Source organism: Colossoma macropomum, unplaced genomic scaffold (assembly GCF_904425465.1).
Source record: "Colossoma macropomum unplaced genomic scaffold, Colossoma_macropomum, whole genome shotgun sequence".
NCBI classification, from domain to species: domain Eukaryota; kingdom Metazoa; phylum Chordata; class Actinopteri; order Characiformes; family Serrasalmidae; genus Colossoma; species Colossoma macropomum.
This window is the reverse complement of record NW_023494807.1, coordinates 14,422,952-14,442,690: the sequence shown is the minus strand read 5'-3', so window position 1 is coordinate 14,442,690 and position 19,739 is coordinate 14,422,952. Positions and strand designations below refer to the sequence as shown.

The following is a 19,739-nucleotide window of genomic DNA, read 5'->3' as shown; positions in this document are numbered from 1 at the left end:
AGCTACTTTACATCAGCCATAACACTAAGTGAGTCAGAAAATAACAATCTGATCGGTTAAATGTTGTGGTCTGCAGAAGCTTGTGTGGACTTTTAGTAGTCGAGTGCGTGTGCAAAAGAATCAGGGATTCTGATGTAGAGAAAGTGACCACAGATGGAAGCACTGGGCTCAGCTGGTCTCGACAATTTCTAAGTTTACCTCACTTCAAGACAAGATCGATTTCAAATGAAGTCCAGACCAAGACAAGATTGAGACTGCTAGTTTATAATTTTGAGACCGAAACTAGACTTGAGTACTACAACACTGTTAGTCATCATGACAACTTCAGTTAGGACTGAATTTAGCACAGTAGCTATTACAGAACAACAGTTCCTAAGTTAATAATCTTATCTTAACTACAGATTTGAAAATAGTATTACAGAAGCATCTGACTAGACAACAGTGCCTTAACTTTGGGATAAAACCCAGCAGTGTCTTCGCTTCTGTTTTAACTTTCCTTTCCTCTTGTTTTTAAGGTAACTGAGACAGGCAGCATAGTTCACTATAAATAGCATTAATGTTAAATTTGCTTACCCTGCAAAACAGTGGTTTCACTTCTGAGATTTTTTTTAGATAACTGTGCATTCTCCACCATTCTCTCTTATTACTGTTGTGTGTTTATGATCATGAAAACTCATCAAATAAAATTACAGTGATGATTGGTGAATAATGAGGAGACAGAGTTGAATGTGTGGCTGTTTATTAGGAGGAATAGCATTAGCACAGATCACATGCTGGCTAAAGCTCTGAGAAGTGAAAACCGAAACTGCAGAGGATGCTGTCAATGTTCTTCCATTAACTTCCAGTTTATTACACTTTTTTGACATTATTAGCTTAGCTAACTAGCTTACATTATTTTTGATTTTTATTATTTATTTTTGTCGTAGCATATCGTCGATACTCGGAAAACAACTGATTATCAACCTTTATCGATTTTTTAATGTAACAGTACAGACTTAGTCAGACGCTTGGGCTAAAAGCTGAGGCTTTACTTGTTTGTCGACAATCGAAGTCAAAAAACAGGCGAAGATCAGATCCAGAATGAGCAAACAATATACAAACCTGAGACCAGGCAGCAGAATCCCAAAAGGGAACAGGCAAAAGGCAAAGTCGATAAATACAAACAAAGGCTCAGACACACAAGGAATAAATCAGAACATGGACAAGAACTCTCAGTAGCTCAGTAGAAGATGCAATACCTCCCAACTAACTAAGCCTAAAGCCCGGGCTTATAAGCTAACTGGATACAGTCATATCATCAAATATACAACTGAAAAACATCAATAGTCAGATGAAGCTGATCTCTGATAGGTGGAACCTGGTAGCCTAGATGTCATGTGATCACCCAGGGGTTTCAGGGAAGTCCTGAGAGTCATGGCTGGAGGGATATGTGACACTTAACTTGAGATAAGATATAAATTAAAATAAGATTTGCTTCTGTAATACGAATGTGTGAAAAATCTTATCTTGACCTTGTCAGTTCTTAACTTAGGACTAAAGATAGAATGTTTCTGTAAACCAGCCCCTGGTCCTCACAACGAGCTAAGCAGATGACTACTCTTCCTGTTGCACGCACACACGCACACACGCACACATGCACACACACACAAACACACACACACGCACGCACACACACACAGACACACACAAACATGAAACATGAATGAATTGTGAGCTCAAATTGAAGCTAATATTTTGTAAATGTCTGCTGAAGAAATATCGATAACTGTTCGAGTGGACAGTTCGGCTGCGTCGTATTTTATTAAAATCAGTTTTGCATAAATGAAAACTGAATTGAACAAAAGAAAAAGGAATTGTGCCTACAAATGTCAAACTTGTTTGTGGTGAAAGTGCTGATCTACAATCAGTTTTCCACATGAACATGTATTGGGTTCATTAGATATAAAGGGCAAATATTGGGTGAAGGAATGTACTGATGCATTGATCTGAGGTTGGTGGTCTGTCAATTTTAGAATGTTAGAGTAAATTATAATCATTATAATACTACTCACTAACTTATGTGCTCATTTAATAACAAAGTAAAATGATAAGGCTATTTTCAAAAATGAAAAAAAGTGTTTTTTTATTGTTTATATTCTGCTACTGTGCAAACACAGAGGGACTAATAAAATCATAATATAAAAAAATCCACATAAAATGTCTTAGTAAGGTGTTATAAGCTGCCAGAACTTGGAATAGATTCTAGAAGCCTCTGGAACTGTACTGGAGGAATGAAAGACCGTTCTCCCAAAAGATATTCCATCAATTGGTGTTTTGATGTTGGTGCTGGAGCCTTATGTCCTGTGGATGGGGACATCCTGGATAGAGGTGATCAGTCAGAATAACATTGCATTGATTTGCAGCGACCCTTCTAAGGGGACAACTGGACCCAAATTGTGCCAGCAAACTGCCCCCACAGTATAACAGAGGTACTGGACACGCCATTCAGACCTGTACTACAGAGCTGCCCTGTCCCAAGCCCAACTGTCCCTGATATCTCCAACACCATTTCCAACCCATTCCCATGTGACCCAAAATCGTCCCCTCCCCATCCCCGCATTACCCAACACCATTAATAGGTAATGGTGAATTACTTGGGGGTAATGAGGGAATAACTTGACCTTAGCTGTTGTAAAATCTAAAAGTGGTAATTTCATTACCGTTCCTGTGGTGTTAATGGACAGTTCATTACCTTTCCCACAGGGATACTGTAAAGTTTATCGCCATTCTCATTGTCACTGCAGGAAAAAATAAAACAGTAATCCCCCTGGATTGCCGTGATGCTACCACTACACATTTCTGTGCAGGTTTCTAGTCAGTCCCACGTGGAGAATGTGGTGAAGAGTCTTTTTCCCACATCTCTGTAGATCAGTGACTGTGGCTTTTTACACCACAAGCTCTCAAATATGAATGTGTCTTTGTAATTAGGGGCTTATGCACTGCAGCCTGACTAGAATATCCTTCTTTATGTAGCTGTGGATGGGCTGTTCTTGCTGATACAGTCTAAACATTTACATTCTCAGTCACCTGAGGAACAGCCGCTCTTCTGATTTTCCTACATATTGTTTCTACACTTACTTATCCAGATTCTTTGTCACCCACCTGTAGCTCCTCCAGTCACATATTTAGTGTATTTTTAACTGTAATTTTGGTGGGCTTTGTTGGCCCTGTTGTCAAGAGGAAGTATTCAGATCTGTTCTCTTAGTGGTTTGGATGTTTATGAATCTACGTGTATGATATGCTCATTTAACTGAGTACTTACTTTCCTCCCCAGTAAAGTTTGGTAGTGATGACTAGACTGGATCTCCTGGAAAAGAAACAACACACAAACAGTAGAGGCATTCAGCCAGCTTCAGCCTGACACATCTCAAATCAAACAGTCTGTATTCAGATTCAAGCTGCAGAATTGTGTATTTCTTTGTAAAATTCCCTCCCACACACTCCCTAACCAAAAATCTCCAGCTGCATACTTTATGGAACTTTCCACATCGCCATGGTAACTGATCGCTTCGATGTAACTAGCTTAGTTATGGATAATTTTTTTAGCAATAAGTGATGTTATTTTAATTCAACCCCCCTTTCTGTCTGTCAGTCTCTCTCTCTCTCTCTCTCTCTCTCTCACACACACACACACACACACACACACAAACACACTCCCAAGTGATTCCGTACCTCCAGCATTTCTTCTTGATGATATTTCCGAGGATGATTTCAGCTCTACAGAGATGAGAACACAGATATTACTCATAAGCTTGTTTGATAACACTGTCTTTTACAGTACCCTATTATTACAGTACCCCAAGTTCTAGGGGTTTAACCAGGTAAATGTGTGGTAGGTAAAGGTAAGGCTATATTACTATTTAGAACTTGGAAGTGTTTCTGAATTACTTTCCTGTTTAAACATGTGACAATACAGTGGAAGTTACTGTGATTATTTTTGTACTCATCACTCACCACTATACAAAAATACTCCAAATAGATATTTGACTATATTGTTGATCAGGAAAGGACACTTTTAGGGTGAATTTGAATGTGAAAATGCACCAGACATTTTAGGACATGTTTTCATTTAAAAACAAGAGTAAAGCCTGGCCCTGTCTATAATTATCTAGTTCTTTGAAGTTTGGAGTTACCTAGTGAACTTAAGTGACTGTGGGAACTTAGAGGACTCCAAAAGAAAGCATAACCAATTGTTTCTGCTGTGAGTTGATTGTGTGAGTGTGTTGTGTGTGTATGTTGTGTTTGTGTAGTGTGTGTATGTTTGTTTTGTGAGTGTGTTGTGTGTGTATGTGAGTTGTGTATGTGTGTGTTTTTGTTTGTGTGTGTGTGTTGAGTGTGCATGTTGCATGTGTTGTTTGTTGTGTGTGTTGTGTGTCATGTATATGTGTGTGTGTAGATGTGTGTGTATGTGTTGTGATGTGCATCTGTGTTATGTGTGTGTGTGTATGTGTGTGTCTCATGTGTTTGTTGTGTGTGTTGTGTGTGTTTAAGTGTGTGTGTGTGTGTATGTGTGTTCGTGCGAGTGTGTGTTGTGTGTGTGTTCAACAGAAATGAACCTTGTGCAAATCACATTTATATTTATGACATTGTGCTGAAAATATCTGCAGCTGTGCTGTCAGAGGCTCGACATTCCGACATTGCGTATTCATTTTCTAAGAACTGCTGTAAAGTTTGAAACTCGCAGTGAAAGGTGTGTGCGCTTGCACATTAGTTGGGAGATAAGTATAATCGGATTTAGCTCCATTCTGAAATGCAGGTGTCGTACTCTGGCTCAGTTTGCTGTGGTCACAGTGCCTGTCTCTGTAATTCCACTCCGTGACTGCAATCTGCAGGGGCTTTCAACTCCAGCATCATTACGCTGTCATGCAGGACTTGAGTGATATATTGTTTGGCCAATTACATCAATATTAGGTTTTAAGCTTTAACTAATGATTATTTCTACTGGTTAATTGCATATTTAACTGACTAATCAGGCTGTAATTAATTCAGGTGTGATTAATCCTGGTTTATATACTTAGACTATGATTAATCTAGATATAGGCACTCAGACTAGAATTAATTCAGTTTACATACTAAGGCCATGATTCATCTAGGTTTATATTCTTAGGTTTACATGCTAAGGTTGTGATTAATATAGGTTTAAATACTCAGACTGTAATTAATTCAGGTTTACATACTAAGGTTGTGATTAATCTAGGTTTAGATGCTTAGACTGTAATTAATCCACATTTACACACTCAGACTGTGATTAATCCAGGTTTAGTCTCAGGGTGTAATGAATGCACATTTACATACTAAAGCTATGATCGATCCAGGTTTAGATACTCAGTCTGTGATTAATTCAGATTTAGATACTCAGGCTGCAGTTAATCCAGGTTACATACTACGGCTATGATTAATCCAGGTTTAAAAACTCAGACTGTGATTAATCCACATTTACATAATAAGGTTGCAATTAATCCAGGTTTAAATACTCAGACAGTGAGTAATCCAGGGTTTACATACTCAGGGTGTGATTAATCTAGGTTTACATACTTAGACTGTGATCAATCCAGGTTTACATACTCAGACTGTGATCAATCCAGGTTTTTTATACTCAGACTGTGATTAATCCAGGTTTACTCAGACAGTGATTAATCCATGTTTACATACTCAGACTGTGATTAATCCAGGTTTAGACATTCAAGCTGTAATTAATCCAGGTTTAGACACTCTGGCTGTGATGGGTGTTCTATCCCAAAACAGCCTTGAGATTTTTGAGTGGTCTGGGTCAGCACTTCACAAAGCAGTGGGACATTTTAAATCCACCACAGTCAGCCAGTAAATGAAGTTATGATTTGACTATGCAGAACAGAGACATAAATGGTTAAGGTTATTGCACAAGGTGATTTACTGGTTGTTGCTTTTCTTAATTGACTTTATTTGTATGAAATCCAAGATTTGAGTTTTCATTCTTCGTGAGGAACTATTGAAACACATGGGGGCTAAACAATGTTTCAGGTCCTTGGCTTTCATGGAAGATGAAACAGTTGCTAAATGCCTGGGTATTTTTGAGTTGACTAGATCACCACTGTACAAGTCAGTATTAAATCCAGCACAGTCAGCTAGTAAATGCAGTTATAATAAAATAGGTAGAATGGAGACTGGGGGCTTTGGTCATACTCACTTTCCGGCTGAGTACACCTCAGCAGTGTCAAAGAGATTCACCCCATTCTCATAGGCTATAGTCATGAGCTGCTCTGCAACCTACACATGAACATATACAAACTCACATTATTATGCATACAAGAGTATTATACATACAATAAATTATGAGGAGGTATTTCACTGCTACTAGCTTTAAAAATCAGTTGCTCAGTCAGCACTTCATATACTTAATAAGAACAGTCCTGATAAAGCTACTGACACCTTTGCTCTTTATTTAGAGGCCTGTTCTTATGTGAGATTAATGTAAATGACTTTAACTGTGCATTTCAGTTTAGTTCAGTTCATCTCAGATCAGTTTAACTCAACTCAGTTCAATCCACATGAGTTCAACTCTACTCAATACAATTTAATTCAGGTAAACTCAACTCAAAAAAATTTAGTTCATAAAATTATGAAAAAATTCAGTTCATAAAATTAATAAATTCAGTTGAAATCAGCTCAGCTCAGTTCAGTTCAGCTTAACATAATTCGGCTCAGCATCAAGTTAACTCAGCTCAGTCATTCTCAACTTAGCTCAACTCAACTTGACTCAGTTCAGTTCAACTTGACTCAGTTCAGTTCAACTCAACTTGACTCAGTTCAACTTAGCGTAACTCAGATCTGTTCAACTCAACTTGATTCAGTTCAGTTCAACTCAGTTTGACTTGGCTCAGTTCAATTCAATTTGACTCAGCGCAAACAGACTTCACTTGACACACCTCAACTCAGCTCAACCTGACTCAATTCAGTTCAACTTCACACAGCTCTGCTCAACTCAACTCAGATCTGTTCAACTCAGCTCAACTTGACTCAGTTTATTTCAGCTTTATTTGACTCAGCTCAATTCAACTTCACACAGTTCAGGGTAGTTCAACTCACATCTGTTCATCTGAAATTGATTCAGTTCTGTTCAACTCACTCTGACACAGCTCAACTCAACTTGGATCTGTTCAGCTCGACTTGACTCATTTCAGTTCAACTCAACTCGACTCAGCAGTTTAGACCAACTTCTTTCAGCTCAACCCAACTGAGTTCAGTGCAATTCAATTCATTTCAATTCAGTTCAACTCATTTCAACATACTGTAACTATAATTGATTTGATGCGGTGCAATTCAGTTCAGTCAAGGTCAAAAGTGTTGAGTTTATACTCTGTAATTAAATGAGATAGGATACGCTGTTCATTAATGTATGCTTAGCAAGTGTCAGAGCAAAATATGCAAAATATCTGTGGTTTTAACTCAAATTGATGTGATTTCTTCACATTACAATAGAGAAGAATAGATGTATGTCTAATGTAACATTAATTAGTCACATTTATTCAAGCTAAAACCACAGATGTTCATTCTGCATGTGTTCCGGTGTTTACTATGCTTTGTCAGAACGAATGATACAGATGACTGAACCGAACTCAAGGCCCAACTATTTATCCATCTGTCCACCCTTCCCATTCTCTCTCTTTCTTTCTCTCTCTTTCTCTTTCAAACTGTAAGTCTCTCTTTCTAATTCTTTTTTTAGGAGACCTCCTCTCACTGTTCCTCTCTCTCTCTCTCTCTTTCTGACAGGCTGATGTGCGGTTGTCACTTTGATTGACAGTGAGGGGCAACGACTGTAGGGTGGTGTGTGGGTTTTGACCGCACAGGCAAAAGCGTATGTTAAACAATTCCAGACATTATTAACTCCGACAGCTGAGTAAAGGGCGACAGAAAGGGTGGGAGCTATGAGAGGGGTGTGTGTTGGTCTTTCCTTAATTTGATTGGACAACCAACGTGATGTGATTGGACACTGGAGCAGACCCCGCCTCGGGGGACAGCGAGGGTTGCCTGAATGTTGTTGCCACGGGGGCTTTAGTGATGGATGATTGGCTAATGGTGTTGTTCATATGCCCCAGTACATGTCAAAAACAGGAAGAGCCCACGCAGAAGGCAGTTATTGTTAGTAAGAGAAGGCCACAGTGATTCATATCGCTGTGTTACTACAGCAGCGCCGGATTCTAGCACTGTGGATGATGCCTGATTAGCTGATTGTTACCTTCATGTGTATGTGTGGCTATTTAATGATTAATTCACCTCACCTCATCGGAAATCTGACCACCAAATGTCACCCATGTTCCTAGAAATGAGAGAGAGAGAGAGAGAGAGAGAGAGAGAGGGAGTTAAAACTTGGCAAACGACAGTAAGAACCGTTTGCAATATTTTCACAATTTAACAGGCATAAGAAAAGCAGCAAGACCGTTAAATGGATCAGTCTGTGAGAGCCCTCAAAAGCACATTTATTAGGAGCGAATGCTTTACAAAATAATATGAACTTAGTTTACAATAAACAAAAGCTATTATAAGCTCTATCAGCTGGTCTTTCATTGGTTGTCAGTTGAAAACATTGGTATTTATGTTTTCTTTCTTTTGGTAAAAATTTCCTTTATAGCTCAATTAATTTAATTCAGCGTGATTCAAAATGAAAAATATAACCATCATTACATCTGTTGTAAACATGTCTACTCGCATCCTACAGAGGTGTTGCAGTACTGCTTTGAAGTAGACTTTTGGGGGTGGGCTGTTTTTTTCTGAAGAGGTAAGACTTCATTGGCTTAATCATTGGCTAACAGTCAAATAGGGATTCCCAATGGCTATATGATGTATTTGTATAATGTGTACTGGGTTTGAACAAAAACATGAAAACAATGTCAAATCCTGAATTCTGTGAAACCACTCAGGCTGTTGGAGGACAATTAACATATTAAACTCTCCTTTTAGGCTGGAATACCCCTTTAAATTAATAAATAATTTAAATTTAAGTGCAAATCTTATATGGACCATTCTATATATGGATGGAATCATCCATTGTATGGATGGAATTAGTTGAAAGTCAAAGTTAAAAAACATATTTTGGACTTTTAACTGACTTTTAACTTAGATTATTGGGTAAAATCCCTTTGCTTGTATCTTTATCTTAATCCTTATATCTTAATTATGTTTGTTTTATTAAGGTAAATGATTGAACATTTACTTTTTGTCACTACGAAAACAATCATAACACTACCAAAACTTTAACAAATGTTCGGGAGTGACAATTTTAGCTAATTTGAGCAGAACTCGAACACAGCTTTGAACAGGTGTACACATATAACATCATAATATTTTTCATTGAAACACGAAAAGTTTAATTACTGCAGAAAGTATGAGTGTTGTAGTGACAATTCTTAATGTTACAAACAGATTTCCAAATTTTGGAACACATTGTCTTCAAAACAATGGGATCTAACTGCTCACCATGTGGCCATGAGGGACAGGGATGCAGTCTCACTTCCTGCTGTAAAATGCAGGGGTGTGGCTAAAATAAGGCTCTGCCTAGGGACTAAATCTCTAATTTAGATCTTTCAACTTCACTTGAAAGAAATCAAAAATATCTTTTAAACATAAAAAAATCCAAAAATGTAAGTATTATTGTCACAGTTTAAAATCTAATTAATTCAGTGGAGTGGGTAAATTTACTTTATTAGGGTAAAGGTTAGGTTTAGGTTTTGAATTTGGTCAAATTTAAAGTGATCTTAATAGTTATTGATTTAAATTGTATGTAAAATGTATTGTCTATAAGTTAACTGCATGTACATTGGACTATACAAAGTGCTACCCGTTTTTAATTCACTTCATGAATATACTACTCTACCAACAGGAGATTTGTTGGAGGGTTTGACCCTCCTCTGCGTTTCCCTGAGAGACCTCTGTTATTTTTATTTTGACTCACACACTGCCGGCGGACTACACCGCCCATGATTCATAGCCGTCAGTGGCCCTGGGCAGAAGTGTTGGGTCTCTGTGGTAGCAATCTTTGTCCCTGTCAGAACCACCTACTGTCACCTGAGATGTCAGGAGCAGGGTCTTCTGTGTATAGACTCTGACCACAACCATCACCACCCTGTAATAATCTAACCTCCTTAACTCTTAGAATTCAATTATCACCAAAACAAACAAACACATTTAATTATTCCTCACTCATAGCATTTTTAAATGTTTGATTGATACCACATTTGTATTTGTAAGTAGAAGAGGCATACTTTATGATGATTTGAACTTGAAAATGTACTGTTCTGTTCCAATTTGAAAAGATACTGTTGTGTGTACAGTCTTGTTTTGCAGAGAAAAACATCCATTTCAGCATGTTTTTTTAATTTTTCCATGTGTTTTTGTAAAAATACAACAAAAGTATAAATACAGACTTGAAGCTGTCGATAATGAATGTAAATCCAATGTAAATGTAATTCACTGTGTTAATTACTGTGTAATAAATATGTAATTAAGTCATTATATTTGAATAGTGTAGCAAAATTACTCAACTTCAAAGGGTTTTGTATTTAAACTGTAAAGGGCTGTCTTTGGGCCTACTCTAAATAGTGGAAGCAGATTATTGTAATAAAACCTTATGTGGATTTACTAAGGCCGAATGTCTTATTTTTGGTGCAAACATGGCTACCCTTGTTGTTGCTGAGAGAGAAAGAAGAGTTTATCACACACATTTATGTAATTTCAACTTTGATAAAAAATCATAATTATTAATTTAATGAAGGCGATCAAAAACTGAACCATCAAGTTTTATAAACCCAATTCCAAAAAAGCTGGGGCAGTAAGAAAAGTGCAAATAAGAACAGGCAGCAACGATTTTTGACCTGTATTCAATTGAAAACAGTACGGTCAATAAGGCACCAATTGCTGTAGTTGTGAAAGTGTATTTTTTCTGATTCTTGTTTAATATAACACTTCAGTTCCTCAACAGTCCAGGGTCTCCATTATTATATATCACATTCAGGTACCACACGTTTTTAATGGGAGACAGGTCTGGACTGCAGGCAGGCCAGTCTAGCACCTGCATTCTCTTACTAAGAAGCCACGCTGTTGTAATATGTGCAGAATGTGGCTTTGCATTTTTTTGCTGAAACAATCAGGAATGTCTCTGAAAAAGACATCAACTGGATGGCAACACATGCTGCTCCAAAATGTGTACATATCTTTCAGTGTTTCAGTGTTACAAATACAAATATGACCAAAACTGTCTCTTGTTAAAACACAAAATTGGAAAACAGCAATATAAAAGGTCTAATAAAGACTTAAAGGAGCCCAGCCTCCATGGCTCACTGCTACAAGTCATACTGCCAAGTATGACTGCCCCACTTGCACTGCATGTAGTCACACCACTGATACGAACTCATGTGGGTCCAATCGTGCAACCTGAGGCCCTTGTATAGCAGTGGCTCTGCTAGCTGGTGTTGCTCATGCAGCTGAAGTGAGAGGAGACTAACCAGAGTGTATGGACCACTGTCCACATCAACGGGCATGACACCATGCCAACTAGCAACGATAGCTTTCTCTTTTCATTACTCTCATTAGTGCTGCTTGTTTGAACTATCTATTTAGAATCTGCCTCAGAAAGACTTTCTTGGGTAAACAGTCATTTTCATTGCGCTGCCAGGATCCAGAGGCTCAATGTGATGTCTTAGCCTACAGCCAGTAACTGCTGTGCACATCTGCAAGACTTATGACTAATATGTCTTGGTCTATTGTCTAACAGTTTGTAAATGCTTGTGCGAGGGCTTCGAAAGACAACGCACAGTCAGATAACCCAGCGTGATTTTAGCATTTTAATATGCCTGTGTGGCGTTCTCTTCAAAGGGAAGTCAGATAAAGCATTAAACTGCCATACTGGAGGCAGAGTAATCGATTATGTGTTGATGGGTCTGGTTAGTCCATTGGGTTTTATGACTTGATGTTGATGAGACTGGGAAAACAACCCTCACTGTCAATCTGTTTCTGCCCTGCTGTGTCTTAGCTGTGTGAGCTAATTGCCGCCAAGCATTTCATATCTATCATGTGTTATAAATTAAATGTCAATACGGGAGAGATTAACGTTGGGAGGATTAGCTGAGCAAATGCCAGTTAAGTCACTGAATTATGCAACACTTGAAACACTGAATAAACGCTGCAGTCTGAGGGTTGGACAGGCTGGAAAACAGGCAAAGGGACTTCATTCATAAAACCGCTGCTTTGCACTCAAATGAGTCCTAGCTCGGCTAATAAGGACATCGTTTATTTTTTATTTTGGTGATTTGTTAGTTTCGAGATGCAAACTGGCTCATTATCTTTAACTCATAAAGCTGTTGATTAAGGGAACACTCAGGGAGAGAGAGAGGGGGTAGTCAGAGAAAGAGAGATTGAGAGGCAAAGAGAGAGAGATGGTTAGTGAAAGAGAGAGAGAGAGAGAGAGAGAGAGAGAGCGCAAAAGAGAGAAATGTTAGAGAGAGAGATGTTAGAGGCAAAGAGAGAGAGAAAGAGGCAGAGAAAGACAGAGGAAGAGGGAGAGGGAGAGAGAGAGAAAGAGAAAGAGAGAAATAGAGAGAAGGAGATGCAAAGAGAGAGATAGTGGGAGAATGTGATAGAGAAACAAGGAAAATAGATAGAGGAATAAAAATATAGAGCATGAGAAAGAGAGAGATGGTTAAACACAGAGAGAGAGGGGAAGAGAGAGAGAGAGAAAGGGAAGATCATTAAAAGAGAGGGATAAATAAGGAAAGATGGCTAGAGAGAGACAGAGAACAAAAGAGAAAGATGGTTAAACAAGGAAAGAAAGAAAGAAAGAAAGAAAGAAAGAAAGAAAGAAAGAAAGAAAGAAAGAAAGAAAGAAAGCCAAATAAAGAAAGAAAGAAAGAAAGAGAGAGGGAAAGAGAGAGAGAAGGATAGAGAAAGATGGTTGAACAGGGAGAGAAAGAAAGAAACAAAGAAGAAGATGGTTAGAGAGAGACAGAGAGAGAGAGAAAGAAAGAAGTTCGAGAGAAAGAGCGAGACAGAAAGAGAGAGACAGACAGAAAGAGAGAGAGAGAGAAGAAAGTTAGAGAGTGAAAGAGAGAGAGAGAGAGAGAGAGAGAGAGCGAGACAGAGAAAGAAGAGATGGAGAGAGAGAGACAGAGAGAGAGAGTGAGAGAGGAGGGCGCTCTGCTGTGAAGTGGAAAATTAAGTACTTGAGCTCTCAGTTAGGCTCTTCTGATGGTGTTATTATCTGCTAAACACTCACCGAGCCCCAAACACGATACTCGCAGTCCTGACTTCCCAAGATTCCTGTGAAAAGAGAAAGAAAAGGTGTTACAACCTGAGACAACGCAGTAACACCGACATTCTGCCCACCTGCTGCGTTAGACTCCATGTCATCACCTCTTCCAGCTTTACTGAGTGAGCAAAATAGGTCACGGATCATTGGTGGAGTGAATATTACACTTACATTTCTTCATTTGGCAGATACTTTAATCAGAATTGAAGTGGAGAAGTATAATCTGTACAGCTATCACAGGAAGCCAGCTCGCTGAAAGTGCTGTTTCCAAATATATATATATATATATATATATATATATATATATATATATATATATATACACCCATATAAGGAACTCCAGGTCAATTTTTTTCTGCGTAAAAAATGAATGCCTTTTTCAAAAATTGTCATAATTACACCCAAAAATGCTATTCATTTTTTGCATAGAGTAAAGTGCCTGAAATTCCTGATATTGGCTGAGTACAGAATGACGCATGACTTCAGAGGCATTAGAGTTAGACAGTTGCGGGACGTAAGAGAGGAACCTTCAGTGCAAGGCAACAAGCTACAATGTACAACGACTGCAGATACACATGGTGCACAGTACAATTGAAAAATAGAAAATCCACTTTTGGTTCTCTAAAGAACCTTTCATTTTACATATTTGTGCTTTGCCCATAAATGCATTCTTTCATAGCAACTGTTGTCAGGTTCAACATGTTTTACAGGATGCCTATTTAATCCCATTTAATCTCGCAAAGTAATGTTAGGTTTTCAGTTTAAAATGCAATGCTACTGATGTGGCCTATGTTGTTGCAACTGAAACTAGGCAGGTTGGCAACAGAAATGATTTTGTGACCAAAGTAATGCTAGCTCGATTACGCAACAAAAACTATACACAATCTATCCTAACAATGTCCATATGAATTATATATATGATTATATGTATACAACTGTTGTTTGCTCCCGCTCTCTGTGGGAGAAGGAACCAAACTAGTGATTTGTGAACGTCTCTGTATCAAGACGTCTTGAAATAAATCTAACCTTCTCACAAGTGCACGCCTTCGTCTAGTTTATTTTCAATAACTTCTATAACGACTCCGCAAGTCAGCAATTTGAAATGAATTACACTGTAAATGTTCATATTTCTGCAAAAACTGGGATTTTTGCCAACATCTAGCTTTTTCAACAGTCCCTTTAAAAGAACTGCTTTCCAAAAGAGGTTCCTCTATGATGTTGCTCTTTAAGAACACTTTTTGACCCCTTCACTCTTATGCTGTGTTCACATGTTTGCATTGAAAAAGTGTCCAACAGCTGAGGAAGCCATGTAAACGTTGCCACAGTGACTGTGGTGCTGGTGAAAATAGATGATCATCAGAGGAGAGCTTTATCAGTGTATATTGGTTATTTATTAAGGTGGAAAAAGGTCAGAGGATGCTCTGTACTCTTTTATTTTGTGTATAACACTGGGTTCATCTGGATTTCAACAACGAGACATTTGGTGTCCATAGCTCCCAAAAAATCAGCATTCGATTCATTCCACCACTGCAGTCGATGGCAAAAGTTGTGGAAGTTTAACTCTTCATGGATCGTTCCACAGACCGCTGAACATTTAAAGGAACTGCCACTGGTGGTGGCAGAATTTGAAAATAATTGAAATTGAAATAATAGCGACTCCATTGAAAATAATGGAACATCCGGTTTACTGTTGTCTGCCAACCACAAACATGTGAACGCAGCAAAAGAGTGTGTTTTGACAAGGAGAGAATCACAATATTGCAGACTACAAGACATTCTGTCATATAATAAGGCATAAAGCAGTGAGAATGCACTGTATAATAGGATCAAACCATCACATGTTCATGGAGGAGAAGCTTCTTGAAGGTTGCAAGACTATTTTGGATGGAGGTAAGAGTGAGTAAGCTTGTATCTCAAGAGAAGTGTTTGCCATGCAATGATGGCATATTCAACTGATGTTACAGACCTTAGAAGACTTTTGGTTCCCTAAAGCAGCAGTTCTCTAATGTTTTAGTCTTAGTGCCCTTTTGTAGATAATGAGTGCCACTGCACCCCCAATGCAGGAGACTAGAAGGATGAAAGTTGAAAATAATGAGAGGAAAGCAAAGTTTTAAGTTGAGTCTTAAAGCAGGAGAAGGAAGAACAGTCACAGAAGTCCTAGGGGATGCAGTTTCAAAGTCTAGAGGCCATAGCACTAAATAATCTGTCTCCCATTTATGGTCTTTTTCTAGGATGTGCTCTATAGGGCTGCAGGAGCTCATAGATAAGGAGAGTGGACACGTTGTGCTTTAAATGTGAGAAGCAGGACTTAATTAAACATAATTTGCTGAGAAACAGGAAGCCAGCGTAACTGACTGAGAATGGGTATGATATGTGCCACGTGCTTGATATGAGTAAAGACTCTATGAGCTGAATGAAAAGTGAATTACAGTAGTCTAAGTAAGAGGTTATGAAAGCATAAACAAGGATTTCAGCATCTTTCAGACTGAGTAAAGATCGAAGTAGGGCAATGTTGTAGCTGATGAAAAGCAAGTTTAGTAAGCAACCTGATATGTGGTTCAAAAGAGTGTATTGTCAAAGACCATGTCAAGATTGTGAATGCTTGTAGAGGGTTTGATTGTGGCGTCACAAGTGAATTGAACATTCAAAAGTTTTGCAGGGCAGAGTTGTGGGAGCAACATGCATGGTAAGAAAAAGCAGGGGGCCAAGGACTGATCCCTAAGGCACACCTCATCTAGAGAATTTAGCTTTTTAGATGGATATAAAGTGGAATCTTCCAGAAACGTATATACCCTGTTTTCAATGTTTCCCCTATGAAATCTTGTGGGTTTGTCAGGCCTTGTTTTCTGAGTAATTCTAGTTTCCTAGCTCCTAGTCTAGTGTTGGTCCTTGTTGAAGCCTTGTTCTTCATTCTTGTGTTTTTGTGTTCTTTCTGGTTTTGACCCTCTCTACCTGTTTTAGACGCTGATCCCGCCTAGGCCTACTTTGACTTTCACTGTCTGTGCTTTGACCCCTGCAGTGAATGATGACCTTGGATGCTGGAAAAAGCCATATAAAGTGACTTTGTACTTTTGTCCTGCTGCCTCAAGCTCTCTGTTGTTACAAATGTGCTTCTGATTGCCATGGTGTCCCCAGCTGGTTCTATCTAGTGTTGTATCTCAAGGTCACCTTGGTCCACCCGCCCCCACCCCCCATCATGTCTGTCACCTATGTCTAGTCTGTAGTTGCAAGTAATAATATCAGTGTCTGCATCTGGTAAGCCTGTTTTTACCAGCTGTAGTGAATCAACAGCTAGTATGTTCTCTGATATTACATGAATTCAGCAGGCTAAGCTGGCAAACCATTTGATCTATCAAGTTAAAGGTAAAAACATCAGTGACACTTTAATTTCTGTTTCATGATGCAAGTAAATGATAATTCACCTTCAACTGTAATGTTAATTCACCTGTTGTGAATGGCCGGCCCAGTCAGTTAGCATCCAACAATTTATTTTCAATGTATCATACCACTGGTCCATCCCTATCCCTATGCTTCTTACCACGACTTTAAGAGTTTTTCCGAATACACCATTATAGCCATCTTTTGCTTTTTGGTCCTTGCATGATATAGTGGTTGTTGATTTACTTGTCATGTTCTTCTGTCTGCCCAGTTTTGTTCTTTGTTTTATTTCCTGAATCTTCAGTTTAGATTATAAAGCCTGCTGGCAGACCCTGGCCATTTAAAAGGTTAACTGTGGAACATCACAGGGGAGCCCATCATGATATTATACTATTGCTGGTACATAAACCTATAGAACTCTCATAAGTGCACCTTTGAAAAAATGTTTTGCTTCTGTTAAACTCTTCAGTAATGTTAATCTCTCTGTTTTGCAGACTCAGAGGTGTTCCTGGGGTAGCTACAGTGCTACTGCACCAATTTCCAGCTCAAGGCTAAGTGGAAGGAAGCATGTGTCTGTGTGTTTGCAGGTGGTTCTGAAAATTTTATCACCTTTCTGTTGAAATCGGCTCTCCTGAGCAGCATGGAGGCTCCACGCCTCACTGCTGCAGCAAATGTGCTTTGGGGTGTGGAAATGATTTAAGGGGATTCCAACCCTCTATTACTCTCCAAAGCCATTTACCACTGATCACCCTGGATTGATGGTCAATGGAAATCACTTCGATGGTAAATGCTGCAGTTTAACACAGGCTTTCAAGCATGAATCTCAGTGATCAGAGAGGAACAGTGCTCTCGCTCTTTCTCTGCCTGTCTCTCACACTGTTACTATTCTTCACTTGAAATGTTACCATAAAACTATTTAATGCCATTGTCTATTGCACTTAAAACGCAATATAGCTCTGCAGTCGGAAACACATTAAGGAAAGTTATAATCTTTCTATTCATCAGGGCTCTACCAGCAGTAGAGCTTTACCCCAATACACTCACAGTCTCCAGCACTTATCCTTTTGTCTGCTCTGCAATTGTTAAAGTCTTAAACCCTGCAGTGCGCTGATATGTAGATACCTGCTGATGCAAGCTTTGGGCTGAGGCTAATACCCCATCTCCCTGGACTCCTGCTAACCTGCTAATCCCCACACCTCACTGCCTGAGACATAGAGACCTGCAATTAAATGATTGTGCAACACAATGCAAAAGCGTTGACTTCAGTTTCGACTTCAGTAGCTTGGGGTTTAAATAGGCTGATGTCAGTTTATGCTTTCTTTGTTTTTGTTATTATTATAGACAGATATCATTACAACTTTGATTCAGATGTAACAAGAGATGTTGCCTTATTAGAAATCCTTACACTGTAAAATATATTTATACACACACACACACACACACACCCACACACACACACACACACACACACACACACACACACACGTATGCCAAAGTACTGTAAAATGTATGGTTAATATCTGTTTTTTGAGAAAAGGTTAAAGTATGTAAATAAACCATATAGAGTACACATAGCATATACATGGAACAGCGTTTTAGCAATGCTGTTGTTAATTTACAGAAACAGAATGTACATTCACAAAAACAGATAATCACCTTTATTTCACAGACATTTGCCCTTATTTTATTGTTGGTAGTTACTGTTGTCATGGTAAAATACTGTAAGTCAGAATAACTAGTTGAATGAGTGGAACTAGTGAAATTTATAAGAAATTATAAATTGTAATTTTAATTTTAATTTTAATAAACTGTAATTTTACAGATTTGTACTGTTTTTAAGAAAACAATTTTACTGTAAACTTTTTTACAGTGTATATTGTTGCCCCAGCTTGCTGGTGTACAATTATGAGATATTTTCATCATACCTTAGTCCTATATTAATAGTCAGCTTCTGACCACAGAACTGCTGAACAAAAGGGTAATTTTGGATGTTGGACTACTCTTAACCTAACAATGACACTGAAGTGTTTTTTAAATATTCATTACAGTTTTAAAAAAGAAAAAACTTAATTAGAATTTCTGATTAGCAAAGTAGGTTCTCTCTAAAATTATACATGTTCTTGCATAACTTTGTACTGTGGTATCTAGCGTTCCATGTGTTATCTGACTTTGCAGGTTTGGAAAGTTTAAGTTAGGGGGCCCCTGGTCCAGAGGTCCAGGGGTCAGGGTCCCATAGGGAATGGGCCCCTTTCTCTTCCTCTCCCTTCCTCTCTTAGTTCCAGATGGATGAGATCATTTTAAAATGGACCATATTTTCTGCTTCCTTTTTCGAAAACAACCACCCTATATAAGCAGTAGGTTATATTGTTCTGGAGGGGACACTTCAGAATTGGCACGGATCCCACCTCAGGTACTTTATGGTGCCTGATATGATACTGTTTTACTTTGTAATAAACATCTTATACAAGCAAGACGGTGTCAGCGGAGACTTCTTCATCATCTTCACATCAATGCTATTTAATAAACAACAGTACCATGCATCTTACGTTTTGGTCAGAGGTTCTTCTCTGTGTAGTTCAAAGAAGAAAGCATAGAAAGACTACTGCAGCCAAATAAAGACCACTGCACACCGGATGCACAGCACAGCAGTGATATAACTGATATAACACAATGCGCATTTACAACACCTAGTATGTACTGCAGAAAAGCATCGATAAACATCAAGCTCATGTTCATTTTACACTCTACTTGAACAGATTTAAAATAAAGCTTGTATAGATTAAAATAAAATATCATTATTAGTCTTCACAAACAACTCTTCGCAAACTCGCTGGTTTATATCTAAAAGGTATGAGGTGAAACAATGTGACCAGGTTAGCAGAGGTGAAAAAGATGCCTAGCATAGTTCTGTTTATCTTGAAAACTGGGCTGCCTTTCTCAGTGTAAATTTCAAGCCACGTCACTTACTATGGATTTGTGGTTTAGGTTTATTATAGTGCAGTAATAGTGAGATGCTGAATAGTGTTTTACCACAGCATATTGTCCA

General features: G+C 38.4%; 1 protein-coding gene across 1 annotated transcript in view; it reads right to left on the bottom strand.

Moving 5' to 3' along the window:
* Positions 1-19,739, bottom strand: part of kcnab1b (potassium voltage-gated channel, shaker-related subfamily, beta member 1 b) — a 104,913-nt gene that overhangs the window by 42,578 nt on the left and 42,596 nt on the right. The window contains exons 3-7 of the mRNA XM_036556605.1: positions 13,283-13,326; positions 8,298-8,335; positions 6,206-6,285; positions 3,712-3,756; positions 3,302-3,346 (exon numbers count right to left, since the gene is read on the bottom strand). Of these exons, the coding sequence (XP_036412498.1) occupies positions 3,302-3,346; positions 3,712-3,756; positions 6,206-6,285; positions 8,298-8,335; positions 13,283-13,326 (252 nt within the window). The remainder of the gene's footprint in view (positions 1-3,301; positions 3,347-3,711; positions 3,757-6,205; positions 6,286-8,297; positions 8,336-13,282; positions 13,327-19,739) is intronic.